At 43.4% G+C, this 14,010-nt stretch overlaps 1 protein-coding gene and 1 long non-coding RNA gene across 4 annotated transcripts; one reads left to right on the forward strand and one right to left on the reverse strand.

Moving 5' to 3' along the window:
• Positions 1-1,026: 1,026 nt before the first annotated feature.
• On the reverse strand, positions 1,027-13,928 carry kcnk4a (potassium channel, subfamily K, member 4a). 3 transcript variants are annotated; one of them, XM_071506813.1, is made up of 8 exons: positions 13,186-13,928; positions 10,305-10,471; positions 7,980-8,300; positions 6,617-6,734; positions 5,967-6,127; positions 4,840-5,026; positions 3,951-4,087; positions 1,027-3,850 (listed from the first exon to the last, which is right to left on the reverse strand). In XM_071506813.1, the coding sequence occupies exons 3-8, from the start codon at positions 8,166-8,168 to the stop codon at positions 2,771-2,773; spliced, it is 1,872 nt and encodes a 623-aa protein (XP_071362914.1). In that variant the 5' UTR covers positions 8,169-8,300; positions 10,305-10,471; positions 13,186-13,928; the 3' UTR covers positions 1,027-2,770. The 3 variants fall into 3 exon arrangements, with proteins under 3 accessions (XP_071362914.1, XP_071362911.1, XP_071362913.1); XM_071506810.1 differs by having other exon boundaries at positions 5,958-6,127; XM_071506812.1 differs by lacking the exons at positions 10,305-10,471; positions 13,186-13,928 and adding an exon at positions 9,498-9,617 and having other exon boundaries at positions 5,958-6,127.
• On the forward strand, positions 3,843-5,444 carry LOC139637875 (uncharacterized). The gene is made up of 2 exons (XR_011694705.1): positions 3,843-3,999; positions 4,815-5,444. It is a non-coding gene; the product is annotated as an uncharacterized lncRNA (long non-coding RNA).
• Positions 13,929-14,010: the final 82 nt, after the last annotated feature.

The raw sequence follows: 14,010 nt of genomic DNA on the forward strand, positions 1-14,010 counted from the left end.
ATTTGAGTTCAGAGTTTAAAGCCACATATTTAGTCTGAGACTGATGAAGTCTTAAGTCACCAGTGACGCTCCACCTTCTTTTTATTTCTCACAAAGAAGAATTAAAAGAAACATAGAGAAAGAGGAGAAAGGTCAGGGGTCAGACTCATGGTGACAGTATTGCTGATGGGCCATGGTCAGTGCAGCACTACAGTGCCATGTGAATATTCTTCTTCCAGCTCTCTGTCAACAAATTATAAAATATGTGGGCGCCAGAATTTGAGTGTGGATTCAGTGAGTTACTTATTTTGGCGCTGGCAGAGGGCATAGTGCCACGACAGCCTCATGTAGTAGCTCCTGGTTCTGAGTAAGAAGGAACTGCCTGTTTCTCCCACATCCACCAAGAGCTGGGTTCATTCAGGACTTTCAGAGTTCAGGGTTCAGGTCATTTCACATTCACAGCTCTGCAGTGGATTTAAGCTGTATATTAACTGTATATACAGTACGTTATATAAACTTTACTCTTACTGGGGTCAGTATTCAAGGAATTAACTTCATTATATATTTAGGAAATGCATCTTTAAAATGTAAATGCAACTTTACAAAGAGAAAACAGTGTCAGGATCTTCCTGCAGTGTTAGTTGTTTTACATGTACTGAATTTTGTCACTTTTTTCCAGCGTGAACACACTGAAACATCTGAGACATCGTGGGTATGAAACTGAGACTCAGGTTCGGTTTTCTCACTCAGCATCACTTCAGAGGAGCTGAAGGCTTCGTACAACTGAAAGCTTCCTGAGGAGTTTTCTTCTAGACAAAGTTTTTGTACAGAAAAGTTATTGTGTGTATCTCTAGTCTAACAAACCTCCCTCGTAAAACATCTGCAACGTTTATTTCTGTCTTAAATGTTTGACATCTGTATTGTTTACATCCATGTTTAGTATCTTGCAGTTTTGTGTTTCTTGACACGTGATGAGCTCTGTTGATCAGTGGAAAAGTGTGAAGTCATTGATGTGTGTTGTGAGAACAAATCAGATGGACTCCATGGTGTTGACAGAGCTGCACATGGAACCTTTATGAAAACAGTCATGTTATATATTTAAACAAATCTCACAGGGATCTGCACAGACGAGCTCCGTCAGTGTCTGATAAGCAGCACTTTAATGTGTCACTGTGAAATAATATCAGGCAGTTCAGCTGAGGACAAACAGCAGTTTAAAGGCGTGAACACAAACTGAACAACCTGCAGGTTATTGATATGGCGCAGAGGTACAGTCTTTCATAATAATAAAACCCACTGAAAGAGAAAAAGTGGTCACAAGCAGAAACAGTGACTTCAGGACATTTGATCGAACAGATGTTAAACACTTAAAAATAACCTGAACATTGCTTCAGTGTCTCTGACCACGTCTACAAAGAGGCTGATCGCGGTGTAAGGAGCACAAACGTTTCAACACAAAGCAGTGGACACTTGGTCTGACTGATGATTTTTTTTTAAACCCTTTTTAACACTTAAAAACATTCAAGAGCCATTTAACGAAGCAGCAGATCAGACAACCTGTGAGGAACTTTCAACTTATAAAGTTCTCAACAGCCAGGACACAGACGGCAGACGCTGGTCTGAGGGTGAACGATGACGCCGCCGTGCTTTGATACTGATGTTCTGTTGTTGTGGTTCAGTTCCTCCACCCGCTGCAGGGTTTTCCCCCGGGAAATTTTTTAGCCAAGGTGGTCAGCCACCCAGACCCTGACCTATCGTGGCCTGTGATCAATTCAGTCGGTCGATGACGGCCTAAACAACAGTTTACAGTGTTTGTTATGTAAAATCCTTCCTCTACTCTCTTTCCCTTTTTAATTTTATATTTCCTAACAGCGCATTCATTTTTCTGAGTGAGTGAACGTGGTCTGAAAAACACTGCGGGAAACCCTGCACTCCATTTAAAGCTATTAGCCAGTCACCAAGAGTTAGCCTCACAAAGCCAGCTTAAATCTGACATTTAGAGATGAATACATCTGCCAGAATGAACTGAGCTCAGGGGCAGAGAGCCAGATCAACAGAGGAGATAATTATGTGTAATGATGTCTGGATAATGATGTGACTCAGTGAATCCTGAAACCTCTAAAGCTCCTGACCAGGTGGGGTCAAGCTGAGAATGAAGTATAATTCCTTCACTTGAGAGGCCTGTTGATCTCAGGACGGCAGAGCTAATAGAACATTTGCTGAGTCACGGCTGCTGGTTCGTGTTGACGTCTCTGTGGAGGGAAGCCGTTGTAAACCATCTATTGTGTCTATTTAAAGTTGTTCCTGTCCTCAGCAAACGTCTGACGAGCTGTTTCACAAAGAAACATTCATGGGCTGACTCTGAAAGGTCAACCATAAATACCTGACTTTGTGAAGTGAGATTAGGGTGTGTGTGTGTGTGTGTGTGTGTGTGTGTGTGTGTGTCTGTGTGTGTGTGTGTGTGTGTGTGTGTGTGTGTGTGTGTGTCTGTGTGTCTGTGTGTCTGTGTGTCTGTGTGTCTGTGTGTGTGTGTGTGTGTGTGTGTGTGTGTGTGTGTGTCTGTGTGTGTCTGTGTGTGTGTGTGTGTGTGTCTGTGTGTGTGTCTGTGTGTGTCTGTGTGTGTGTGTGTGTGTGTCTGTGTGTGTGTGTGTGTGTGTGTGTCTGTGTGTGTGTCTGTGTGTGTCTGTGTGTGTGTGTGTGTGTGTCTGTGTGTGTGTGTGTGTCTGTGTGTGTGTGTGTGTGTCCTGTCCTGTCCTGTCTCTCTGGGACCATGTTGTGAGTGTGGCCGTCGTCAGAGTGCAGGAGCTGAATTTGTCTGCTTCTCCGTTTGCGGTAGGTCTGACAGAGACGAGTCTGGAGGCGGTGTGGGGGGGTTGGATGGTGGCTGTATGTCACTGTTGACCCTCCTCACCTGCAGGGGGCTCCACCTGTGTGACAGATGCCTCCTAATGCTCCTCCTCTTGGGCTTTCGTGGCCGTCTCCTCCTCTCCTCGCTCGCCGTCGGCTGGGTGCGGTCACTCAGCGTGTCTGAGGACTCGTCGATGTACGCCAGGTTCTCCCCAAAGAAATCCAGCAGCTGGCAGCTGGCTGAGGCGGCGGTGTTGAGGGGAGGGGAGGGGAGGAGGATTGGGGGGAGAGAAGGAGGAAAAAGTGGGGCAGGAGGGGAGGTGCCTGGGCCAAAGCCAGGGGCGGATGTGGGTTTGTGGCTGTTGGCTGCTGCAGACCCACATTTGTCTGCTGGAATCAGTTTGTCTTTCTCTTGTGCTGCATCTATGTCTGCAGCTCTTGCTCCTCCCCTCTCCATGGTGCTGATGGCACAGCACGGCTGGAACCGGTGGAGCGCCATGAAGGACAACGAGACCGAGGAGCCATCAGATCTGGAGTCGTATGGAGACTCGGATCCAGAGAAAGACCCTCGCTGCATGGCTGCACCTGCCGAGTCCAGCTCTGAGGTGGAGCGCGCCACAGGGAGGGAGAAGGAGCGGGCCAGCAGGTGAGGAAACGACTTGCCCTCCACCTGCAGACTCACGTCGGGGTTGATCCTCAATCCAGGCCCAGCGACGCTGACCCGAGGCCTGGGCTTAGCCACCTCCCCCCTCTCGAGAGAGGAGTGGGCCTCCAGCTGGCTCATGGAGCTGGAGAGGCCGGCCCAGCGGTTTGGCAGGTGTCCGTTCTCAGACCCCCCTCGAACCCAGTATCCCAGAGTGCACTGGGCACCCCGCCGGATGCGACGGCGCTCGCTGCGTTTCCAGCGCCGGCGCTGCAGGAGGAAGGGGTCGTTGAACTCCAGAGGGTTTGGGATGCGGAAGTCCATGGACATGTTCTGGATGTTCTGGGTCCAGTCTGTGGCGTGGGCCCTCAGCTCCTCCATCTGAGGGAGACGGAGGCAGAAGAGTCAAGAAGAGTAAAGTGTGAACGAGAAGACGTGCAGCTCGTCCTCTCTCAGCCAACCGGCACCATCTGTCTCTCACCTCGGCGCGGGTCCTCTTCGACAGCACCCTCAGCCAGTTGCCTATCATGGTGAGGATGGAGGCGAAGTAGGCGAGACCGAACACGATCCACAGCCACACCAGAGGCTTGAAGAACATGCCGCCCTCCCGACCCCCACCTGGACACGGAGACAGTCAGTGGGATTGAAACAGGGCTGCAACTAATGATCATTTCTATTATTGATCAATCTGATGATTATTTCTCTGACCAACAGTCTAAAACCCAGAGTGTTTGCTTGTGAAATGACCAGAAAAATAACAAATTAATCAACAAATGGTTTCAGCTAATTGTTCATGTGTGTGGTATGTTGTAACTACACTGTGTTAAAGTTTGCACCAAATTACAAAAACAGATATGTTAATATGCTGCATTTCTAAACGCATGTATTCAGTAACAATCACATGCATTTTCAGAGCTGTAGGTCTCTGACAGTCATTTCTCCAGGTGTTTAAACACTTTCAATCAATTCTGACAGGTCTTCAGGACTAACATGAGGGGTCATCAGTTCACATGGAGAAATAAAGGACATGTTTACTATATTGATAATGATAATGTATTATAATGAACAGCAGTCATCAATAGACTATTTGATTCTTACATTTCCATTTTAACAACTTGATTCTTTGACTCCTCCATAAAACAATAAGTCATCAGTGTTATTTCTGTGGTCATGGTGAATCAAACTGTCCCTGATCAGCAAGGACAAGACAAAACCAAATCTTAGACCCAACACTTATTTATAAAACACCAAAAGGCTAAAGTAGCGTCAGAGTTAGGAAACATTTTTGAAGAATTTTGTGTAGCAGAATTTAGATTTTCTTATTCACCATCTTGTGACTTTTCAGAATCATCCTTTGTTCCTTTCAGTACCTGGAACGTAGTCTCCGAAGCCAACAGTGGTGAGAGTGATGACCACAAAGTAAAGCGACTCCAGAAACGACCAGTCCTCCACTTTCTGAAACACCACTGTTGGCACGGTGAGGAAGATGAGACAACCAATCAGGATGGAGAGAACCGCTGAAATCACCCGCACCGTGGTCGGCCTGACCTTACGCTTCTGCAGGAGGGAAAGAAAACAGCAAGTACAGAGGCAGCGTGAATAATAAATAATAATTATCACAATATTGTCATTTATTGTTGAATCCTGAAGTGATTTATTTAATTCCATATTTAATTTATATCCAATAATACGTTATTTTTTTTAATGCTTCTTTTCTAAATTTTCTTGTGGCTCATGTTTCATGTGGTCATCTTACAGTATCTTCTGTCAACATCTCAGCTTTTTTTGACTAAATGATCTGAATTAAAAATCATCTCACTGTTTTTTTCCACTGCTTTGCTTCTGAATTAAACCCATTTGCTGATAAGATGCAATTGAAAGGCTAAAACCTTGAATCTATTATTTCTACTGTCAAGAATGAACATGTAAACTTTTTTATGAAGCTGTTTAAATATTTAAGTCTCTTGGTTGAAGATATTTGACTTTACAGGTTTGTGTAGCATCTCACAGAGTTAAATGTGTGACCCACACACAGGCTCCTGTGTAGTTGACTGAGCAGCAGTCCCGTCACCTGTATCAATACAGGTTCAAATTAATGATCACTCGCAGAAATGTATTTGTAGTTCACATTTTGTGACTTTGTGGAGGCGGCAGTACTACTACTACTACTACTACTACTACTACTACTACTACTACTAGCTACTTGTAGCTACTTCAGTTAGCATTTCTACATTAATCTCTGACTTTGTTGAGATGCTTCAAGACTACAAACCTGAACACACGTCTGCACTATTAATGATTAATGATTCAACTCCAGTAAATGAGATGAAATCCTGACAGTTCTGATAAACAGAAAATGACAAAGAATTATTCACTGTTGAGACAACAATAAAAAACATGAGGTCCAGGCATTAATACACAAAGGTGCCTCGCTGTGATTCAGACAGGTGTAAATCCAACTGAGGTTTGGTTCCTGGGCAGGACAGACCATTCTCACCAGGAAGAGGGTCTCAATCTTGGCCACAGCTCTCCGCAGCACTGTGCCCATGTGGTCCCCCACTCCAGCGAGCAGTATGCCAAACATGGGGATGCCCACCAGGGCGTAGCACACGCAGAACAACTGGCCTTCCCATGTCCGAGGAGACAGGTTCCCAAAGCCTGTTTAAAGAAAACAACAATAACCCAGAGACCTTCAGCTACTTACATGAGTTAATATGCGACTCCTTGTGAACTTATTTTAATCAGGAGGATTTTTATAGAGTAAACATATAGGGCTGTGTCCCTATAGTTTGTATTAATTATCAATTCATACAGACAAATACTCAGGTCCAGTTCATTACACAGGGATTTAGATGCCTATTAATAAAGACCAAAAAGAGAAATAAAGGACATGTTTACTTTTATTAATATCACAATATGTAGATAATAATGTAGTACACTCAAAATCAGTCATCAATAGACTAAAAAATGTCATCACCATTTATATTTTATATATAATTTGTATATATATATTAAATAGATAATGTTTACTTCCAGATCAGCACTGCTGCTTTCCAGAGTCAACACAACCTACTTCACAGTCAATAATAATGATAATAAATAATAAACTTTATTAATATATCACTTTTCTTAACAATGTTAACCTACCTATGGTGGTGATGATGGTACCACAGAAGAAGAAGGCAGAGGCCAGATCCCAGCGGCTGGTGAAGTTGGCAGGGAGGCTGCTCACATCCAGGCCTGCGTCCACTGCAGACACCACTCCCTGGGGGGGGGGGGGGGAGTAAATCAAATAATTTACATTAGTTAGTCATTATTACTTTATAAATAATTTTCTTTATACAAGTGACACAACTTTCATGTGGTGAAAATACTGTCAGCTCCTTTTGTATTTTCAATAAAATGATTTCTGGGTGTTTCTTTCCTTTATTTACGTGACATTAGAGACAGAGACCAAATAGTTAATATGATCATATGTTCACTGAGATAATAATTCACAGAAACTTTTCACTGGGAAACATATGAGCTGCTCAGGTCAAAATATGATAGATGGATTTAGATACAGAAAATTGACTACGTTGCAGCACTGAGGCGGAACCTTTGGGAAAGATTTCAGAGCGCTGGACGTGTGTGAGTCGACAGATAACAAATTAACTAATGTGTCTAAAAGTCAACACACAGTCCACTCTACCTGCACTTCATGTGGATTTTTGATTTTATCCATTTATCACATGCAGAATTGTATCATTGTTTTATATTATTGAACTATAATATCAATCCTCTCAGCTCCTGAATGTGTGTTTTAATGTCCTCTGATTGTTGTTGTCCTGTATGACTGACACTTATTTGTTCCAATAAATCATCAGAGCTCAGTTGTGCTATGAACAATGTTTGTATTTGTGGGAGTGTCAGGAATTCTTTGTCAGCAAACTGTGTCCAAGTGAGCGCTGACAAACTTCCATGTGCAGTCTTAATGGGAACTCAGCTCTGTGGCAATTATGAGAGATACAGTGCACAATTAGGCACCTGACTATTCACAAATACTGCAAGTGTGGGTATTAAAACAGAGCTGAAGCTAAGCCTGGAATCGAGCCTGACCAGGAACAGGTTAGTGTGGAGGGATAATTTTCAATGGTAACTGAATTCAGACTTACTTTAATGAAGTGAAGTCTGGTGACTGATAATATTTCTTTATTGTGCATCAAACAGAGCAAGTAACTTTTAACATTCATCATATTTGACCAAACATGTTCCAGTGAGCTTTAAAGCTGCTGCACATTCAGCAGATTTATGCAGGACTCCAGACCTTTGCTGTGTACCTCACCAAACTTACATATCACACAATAATTACACGTCTGACTTTGTGGAAGCTGAAAAGAGCCTGAAAGTGGACGTGAGTGTGTTGTGTCTCCTGTCAAGTCGAATCCCAAAGAGGAAATTGTGTAATACTTCAAATTTGTAGCCTCATTTACACAGAGTGTTTGAGTGGGATTATGTAATGAGATTATACCTTCACCAGTTTGTGGAAGTCGAGCTCGGTGACACAGGAATTATTATCAAGGAAGTTTTGCTTGGCTTCAAGCAGGTCTTTGTACGCCAAGTTCTCCTTGGGGAACTCCAGAGTGCGGAAAACAAGCGCTCCCATCACCAGGTACAGCATGACCCCTGTCAGCAGGGCCAAGAGGGTTGTGTACCGCATTTTGTCCCCGTCGACCCCCCCGCCCCTCCAGGGTTAGAGGTCAGAGCTCAGAGGCCAGGATCTGGTGGGGCTCTCAGTCAGGATACAGGGGGGCACAGCTGGCCATAAACAGGAAGTTCCTTTAGAGAGGTGCTGCATGAGAATGGAAACGTGTAAACAGACGGCTGACAGATATTAACAACCTTTATTTATACGTCTGTGCGTCAAACCAGAACCAAAGTGTTTGCGTGGGATCATGTAAAGAGAGTTGCTGACAGGAAAAGTGAGAAGTCAAGAGCTGAAATGACGTCAAATACTAACACTAAATATTTTCATTTAGTGATGCTCATGCTTTAAATGGTAAGAACTGGTTGTGGAGCTACAACGTTAAGGAATAGGCTCAGATTCAAGTCTATCCTAAAACAATATTCACATGCCTGCATTATAAATTACTTACTGGTCGTGGCAGCCATTAAACCTGTTCATATCAGCCATAAAGTGAGTCTTTCATAATGTGAAACAAGTGGCAGGGACCCAGTATTGACAAATAACATGATTTAAAATACATTTAAAGAAACAGGGGACAGTATCTACAGTCCTCATTTGATGGAAAAATGCCCTGAGGCCTCAGAAGTCTGAGTTAGTCAAATCAAGCGGGTACTCCCCAAAGTTACAAATGTTTTAGTACAAAATGTCTTTTGAATGCAGTTTTGCACAGAACAAGGACAGTGGACGCCACCTTCTGCGCACAAGCTCAGAAACAAAGCACCCAACATGACAGTGCTGCTGTTCTTCCGATTACAGTCATAACCCTCGGCTCCTTCGCTCTTTACATGTTACAAAAAGTCAGAATGAGTGGAAGAGAACCTGTCACAAAGTTATAGAGGCATGAAGATAAACAGGTGATTTAAGGCCTGTAAGTTCCTTTATGTGTAAAATGCTTTGGGACCACAGCCACAAGTCTGAACCACTCAGCATCAGCAGCTGTTGCAGTGACATGAGCTTTGCACAGATAGAATCAGGAGACTGAGACTTTCAAACGAGCAAAACACACATGAAGTGGAGCTGTGTTTAAAGGGTTAAAGCCCCAGAGGAGCCGTTCAGCTCCGTGTCAGAAACACGGAGTCCACGGACACACCTGGACACGCACATACATGTGACCGTCCAGGGCCACTGGGCATGCGCGAACAGGTGTAAACAGGAAGCAGACTGTCTACTCTCAGGTGTGCTCAGCTGATTAGTTGTAGAAAATATTAGGAACAAGGAAAACAAAGACAGTTTTGGCGTCAACATGAAGAATTTAGCTGAAGAACAGCTGCTAGTAAAGACAACAAGGTCAGTGACACTAACTCATGTTTTCACCGCTGGCAGCTCCGGAGTTTTCAGACTGAAACGGGTCCCGCAGTTCGGCCTGAGGCTGCGTCCACACTGCTGAGTTTTCGCCTCCGGTTCAAACGACTCCGCCGTTTCAGAGCCTGGAAAACGGAGCGTCTTTGAACGCCGCAGGCTCCGTTTACACCGAGACCGAAATCAGCCTGAGAAACAGATTCTCAGTCTGAACTCAGGAGGTTTTGCTTTTCCTCAGTAAAAGTTGGTCTCAGCAGCTTTGTGAAGAGGATTTAGGAGAAAACTTTTAGTTAGAAACTGTTGAACTCTTAGTGGTGAGAACGTGCTTTGTGAATACAGGCTCTGAATCATATTTTACTTGGACTTCTTAGGACCACAGAAGACATAAAATAACAGATTTCAGAGGCTGAGTAAAAATCAGAGGAATGGACTTTAAGTCAGCAGGTAAACAAGTCGACCCCTCCAGATCAGAGCTTTTTGTTCCCTCTGTCACTCTGACGTAGTGTGTGGCGCTACTGAAGCTGAGGCCTGTTTAACTTGGAGCGTCCCCAGAAACCTCCAAACACAAACCCAACAGAATCCCAGCTCGGGTCTGTTAGGGAGGAGATGTGCTCTGTCCACCATCAAACAAAAAAATGAACAGATGATGCAGTGAGTTAATATCTGCATCCAATGTGATCACAGCTGAATGCAGTTTGTTATACTGAAAGGAGCTTTTCTTCTCTTTGAATGCTTCCTGTGGTTCCTTTAATGACAGCCTTTGTAATAGATAAAGAATGTTTTTATCTGAGCTGATGAGAGAGACAGTACCTTAAGTCACTGATGTCAGGAGCTCATCCCATGTTAAAGCTCCACAGATCAGGTGACGGGGGATTCTCTGGCTCTTCGCCGCTCGCTCTTTCTCTCAGATTCCTTCAGGACTGTTCAGGAGCAGAGGATTGTGGGTCCATTTCTCTCTCCTTAAATCCTTTTGAAGACTTTTAAGGAAGAAAAAATAAAGATTACTGCAGATGAAAGACATGCAGGTAAAACTCATGTATGTGAAGTGTACATGTGTGAGACAGAGCAGCTTTAAGTGTGAGCAGTTCCCTGTTTCTCTCCGTTTCAGCAGGTTATGAGTGGCATTAACTGAATGTTCACATTGTTGGGAGTTTGTCATAATAACCAGGGAGGGACTGACACACACCAGGCCGCCCTGCCAGTGGTCTCACCCACGATTAGACTCTGCCAGGAGTCCAAACATTCATCTTGACATTAATCGAAAACATGTTTATCGCTTATCTTCATTTGGCTTCTAATGTTTTCTTTGAACTGTGTTTACCTTTGAGACACACACACACACACACACACACACACACACACACACACACACACACACACACACACACACACACACACACACACACAGGATTTAGGAGCTTCTTGTCCTGGGTCCGTCGGCCCTGGTCGTCTCCACACCGACCTTGACAATGTTCTGAGATTTCCCAGAGTCTGGCCGACTGTTAGCATTCTGTGCTAATGGACTGCTGGCTTCAGTTTGTGTGGACAGTCCCGCTCTCTGCCCCTGGCTTCAACACTGACAGATATTATTAGTTATCGCTGTCTAAACCGACGCTGGCATATTTTGATATTTTGCTAAGATATTGAGTGAGGGGTTTAGAAAGACCAGAGCTGTGGCTGACGGGCTGTGATCTAATCTTAAGTTAAACAGTGGGGCAGGTGGGGCAATAAATCATGAGGTGAGCTGTTTGAAAAGAAGCACGAGGCTGGGAGAAGATGTACGTGGGCTATTCTTAGGTTTTACATTTAAGGCAGGTGTGTCTGACAAATCTGACCAAACTGAGATGAACGACAGAAACTAAAGAAAAAAGAAAACAGATGTAAACAATCTTCTCAGTGTGATTGTAACTAGTCTCATGTTCTGTTTGTGGTTCTGCAGAACCCAGGTTCCTTTTTAACAGCTCAGAAAACTTTGTTTAAACCCCCCAAATCAAAAATGTGTTTTGTTTATTATAACTTCACTTTGACGTTTGAGCTTCACGGTGCAGGACGATGTATGTGCAGAGTTTGTTTTCACATTCATCTGCTGAAGGAGGAAACCGTTCAATACTTTATATTTACACATGTCAATGAGATGGTGAACTGCATAAGAAATAATTTGGTTGTAATAATGATCAGCTTATAGTGATCAAGTCGACCTGGACAGATGTGACCACTGTAAGAGGTTTCCACTGTATTTGCATATTCAAAGATTTTGTTTGTTTGTTTTTTTCCATGTCAGGGATCTTTAACATTGTTTTAGCACCTATATCACCTTTTTCTAATTGTATGAAAATTGCTTAGAAACATTTATTTTTAACTGATAAGCACGTTTCAGACATCTATTACAGAAAATGATGCAATACTTCTCCCCCCAGCTATAAAACACAGTTAAACACAATGGATTTTCATAAGCTCTATATCTGTGATTTATGTTGGCAGCAACTTATACACAGAGCACCTCTACACCCAAATCAAAAATAAGTCTCTTACTGGAACAGTTTGTTCATAACATCAGTATGAAGGATCACATGCTGTTCATTTCTCTGTCTGTGAACAACTTTTAGTCAAACAAAAGTTAAATATAAATTGCTCATATATCAATAAATACCTTATTTGGCTTAAGAACAAAGCTTTGTGGTTATTTAGTTTGTGTTAAAAGGACGAGTCACCACTTCAACATTTTTACACACATATGGTTCTGATAAGATCAGAGATAAAGAAAAAATAAATCTGAAGGGAAACAATTATTGATTTTGGCACAACTATTATTATATCAACACATGCAGCTGTGGACCAATGAGGAAGCAAAGCTAATGTGAACAAAGGTTAAGGGCTCACACTTGTACATTTTAGTGAATTGTTCCTTATTGTTAACAAACAGAAGCTTGTTTGTGAACGTGACTTTCTGCCACAGACAGAAGACCAGATTTTTGTCCCACCCCTTTATCTGTGCCGACGAGCGGACGAGCCTCCAGAGATGAACATGACAGTGGTCGGATGAGGATGTAGTATCTACCAAAGAATTTACGGTGCTGAGGGAAAATAAAGCTAAAGATGTAATTACCCCCCAAAGTATTTGCCTCTTTTTACAGTGAGTCTCCACACTGACGTCAGAAGGAGATCACATGTTACAACTTCTATTCCTCGGTTTCACACTGGGGAAAAATGATCCTCTGCAATAATGATAGGACTGTTTAGGGCAACAGAAGTAGCATAGAGAAGATAAACTGGCTGACGTTTTGCTCTGAGGCTAAAAGACCAAAAAAAGAATATTTCCAACACAGATGCATGAATTTTAAAATATAGATTTCAGCTAAATGACTTTCTAAACTTTGAACTTAAATTACTGTGTTTCCCACAGTGTCAGGGTTGAGAGAATATATATGGGCAGGAATGTTGGAGCAGGAGATTGATCCTCTCGTTTCGAGTCAGTGTGACTGTCTGCTGCTACTCTTTGTAACCCTGAATTAAAAAAGAAAAATGGGAATTTTGGAGAAAAGGCCCGAGAGCCGCACATGCAAACATTCAAATAAATCTAAAATCCAAGCAGCCTATAAAGTGAAAATAAACACATCTGTCTGTTCTCAAAAATACTGATGTTACAGCTCCCAGTAACCCCTCTGAAAGAAACAGATTCTGCATGTCTTACCTTCAGGTTGGAGAAATGTTGCGGTCCCAGTTCACCTCATGCAGTATTTGCTGTATGTCACCACTCAACACTCAGCAAGGAGCTCTGTGTGTGTGTGTGTGTGTGTGTGTGTGTGTGTGTGTGTGTGTGTGTCTGTTGTGAAAGTGCATGTGTGCTTTCTCCTTGGAAGGTGTTTCCCCATTCTCGTGACCCTGCATCACTCCGACAGAGGAGAGCATGTCAGAGGAGGAGGACGAGGAGGAGGAGGAGGAGGAGGAGGAAGGGATGAGGCTGAGGCGTGAGCGCCTGTGAAGTCCATTACAGCGAAGCGAGTGTGATTAAGTGCCGTCACTGCAGAGGAAGAGCAGAGGCCCTGGAGTTTCCTGAGCTGGACGTGGGGGGGCTTAGCTCTCTAAATCCTTCGCCTTTCCAACTTCTGTCTTTTTGGGAAGTAAAAAGAGACACTTGTTTCTTCAAAGTCAGAGTTATGAGCTACACAATTTTTCTTGCACTTAAGGAGGAATTGCATCATGAAATAAAACAGACTCTAAAGTTGGAAACCCCGACTCCTCCATCCACCTCTTGAAAGCTTTCAGCACCTTCTCAACAATGAGTTCATGACCAAGAGGCCACGGGAGAGGACTTTGATAATTGCGGAAATACTTCTGTGATTTAGCCAAGATATTCCAGTTCGACACTTTGAGGCTCTCGTCATTGGACCATGGAACTCATTTAGGCCTAATTGTACACCAGCACTAAAAAGCTCCTTGCACGACTGACAGCGGACCAAACACACCCACCATGACAACATGAGGTACCAGGAACACGGCTCCACTTCTCAGACTC

The sequence above is a fragment of the Trachinotus anak genome, unplaced genomic scaffold (assembly GCF_046630095.1).
Source record: "Trachinotus anak isolate AG129_WGS33_773 ecotype Australia unplaced genomic scaffold, CSIRO_AGI_Tana_v1 ptg000021l, whole genome shotgun sequence".
Lineage (NCBI taxonomy): Eukaryota > Metazoa > Chordata > Actinopteri > Carangiformes > Carangidae > Trachinotus > Trachinotus anak.

Coding starts and splice junctions, on each gene's coding strand:
- kcnk4a (XM_071506810.1), bottom strand. CDS start 8,168: ATGCGGTACACAACCCTCTTGGCCCTGCTGACAGGGGTCATGCTGTAC. Junction 5,027..5,957: donor CCCTCTTCCTGGTGAGAATG/GTCTGTCCTGCC, acceptor TCCCTCCTGCAG/AAGCGTAAGGTCAGGCCGAC. Junction 4,088..4,839: donor CTTCGGAGACTACGTTCCAG/GTACTGAAAGGA, acceptor CTCCGTGTCCAG/GTGGGGGTCGGGAGGGCGGC.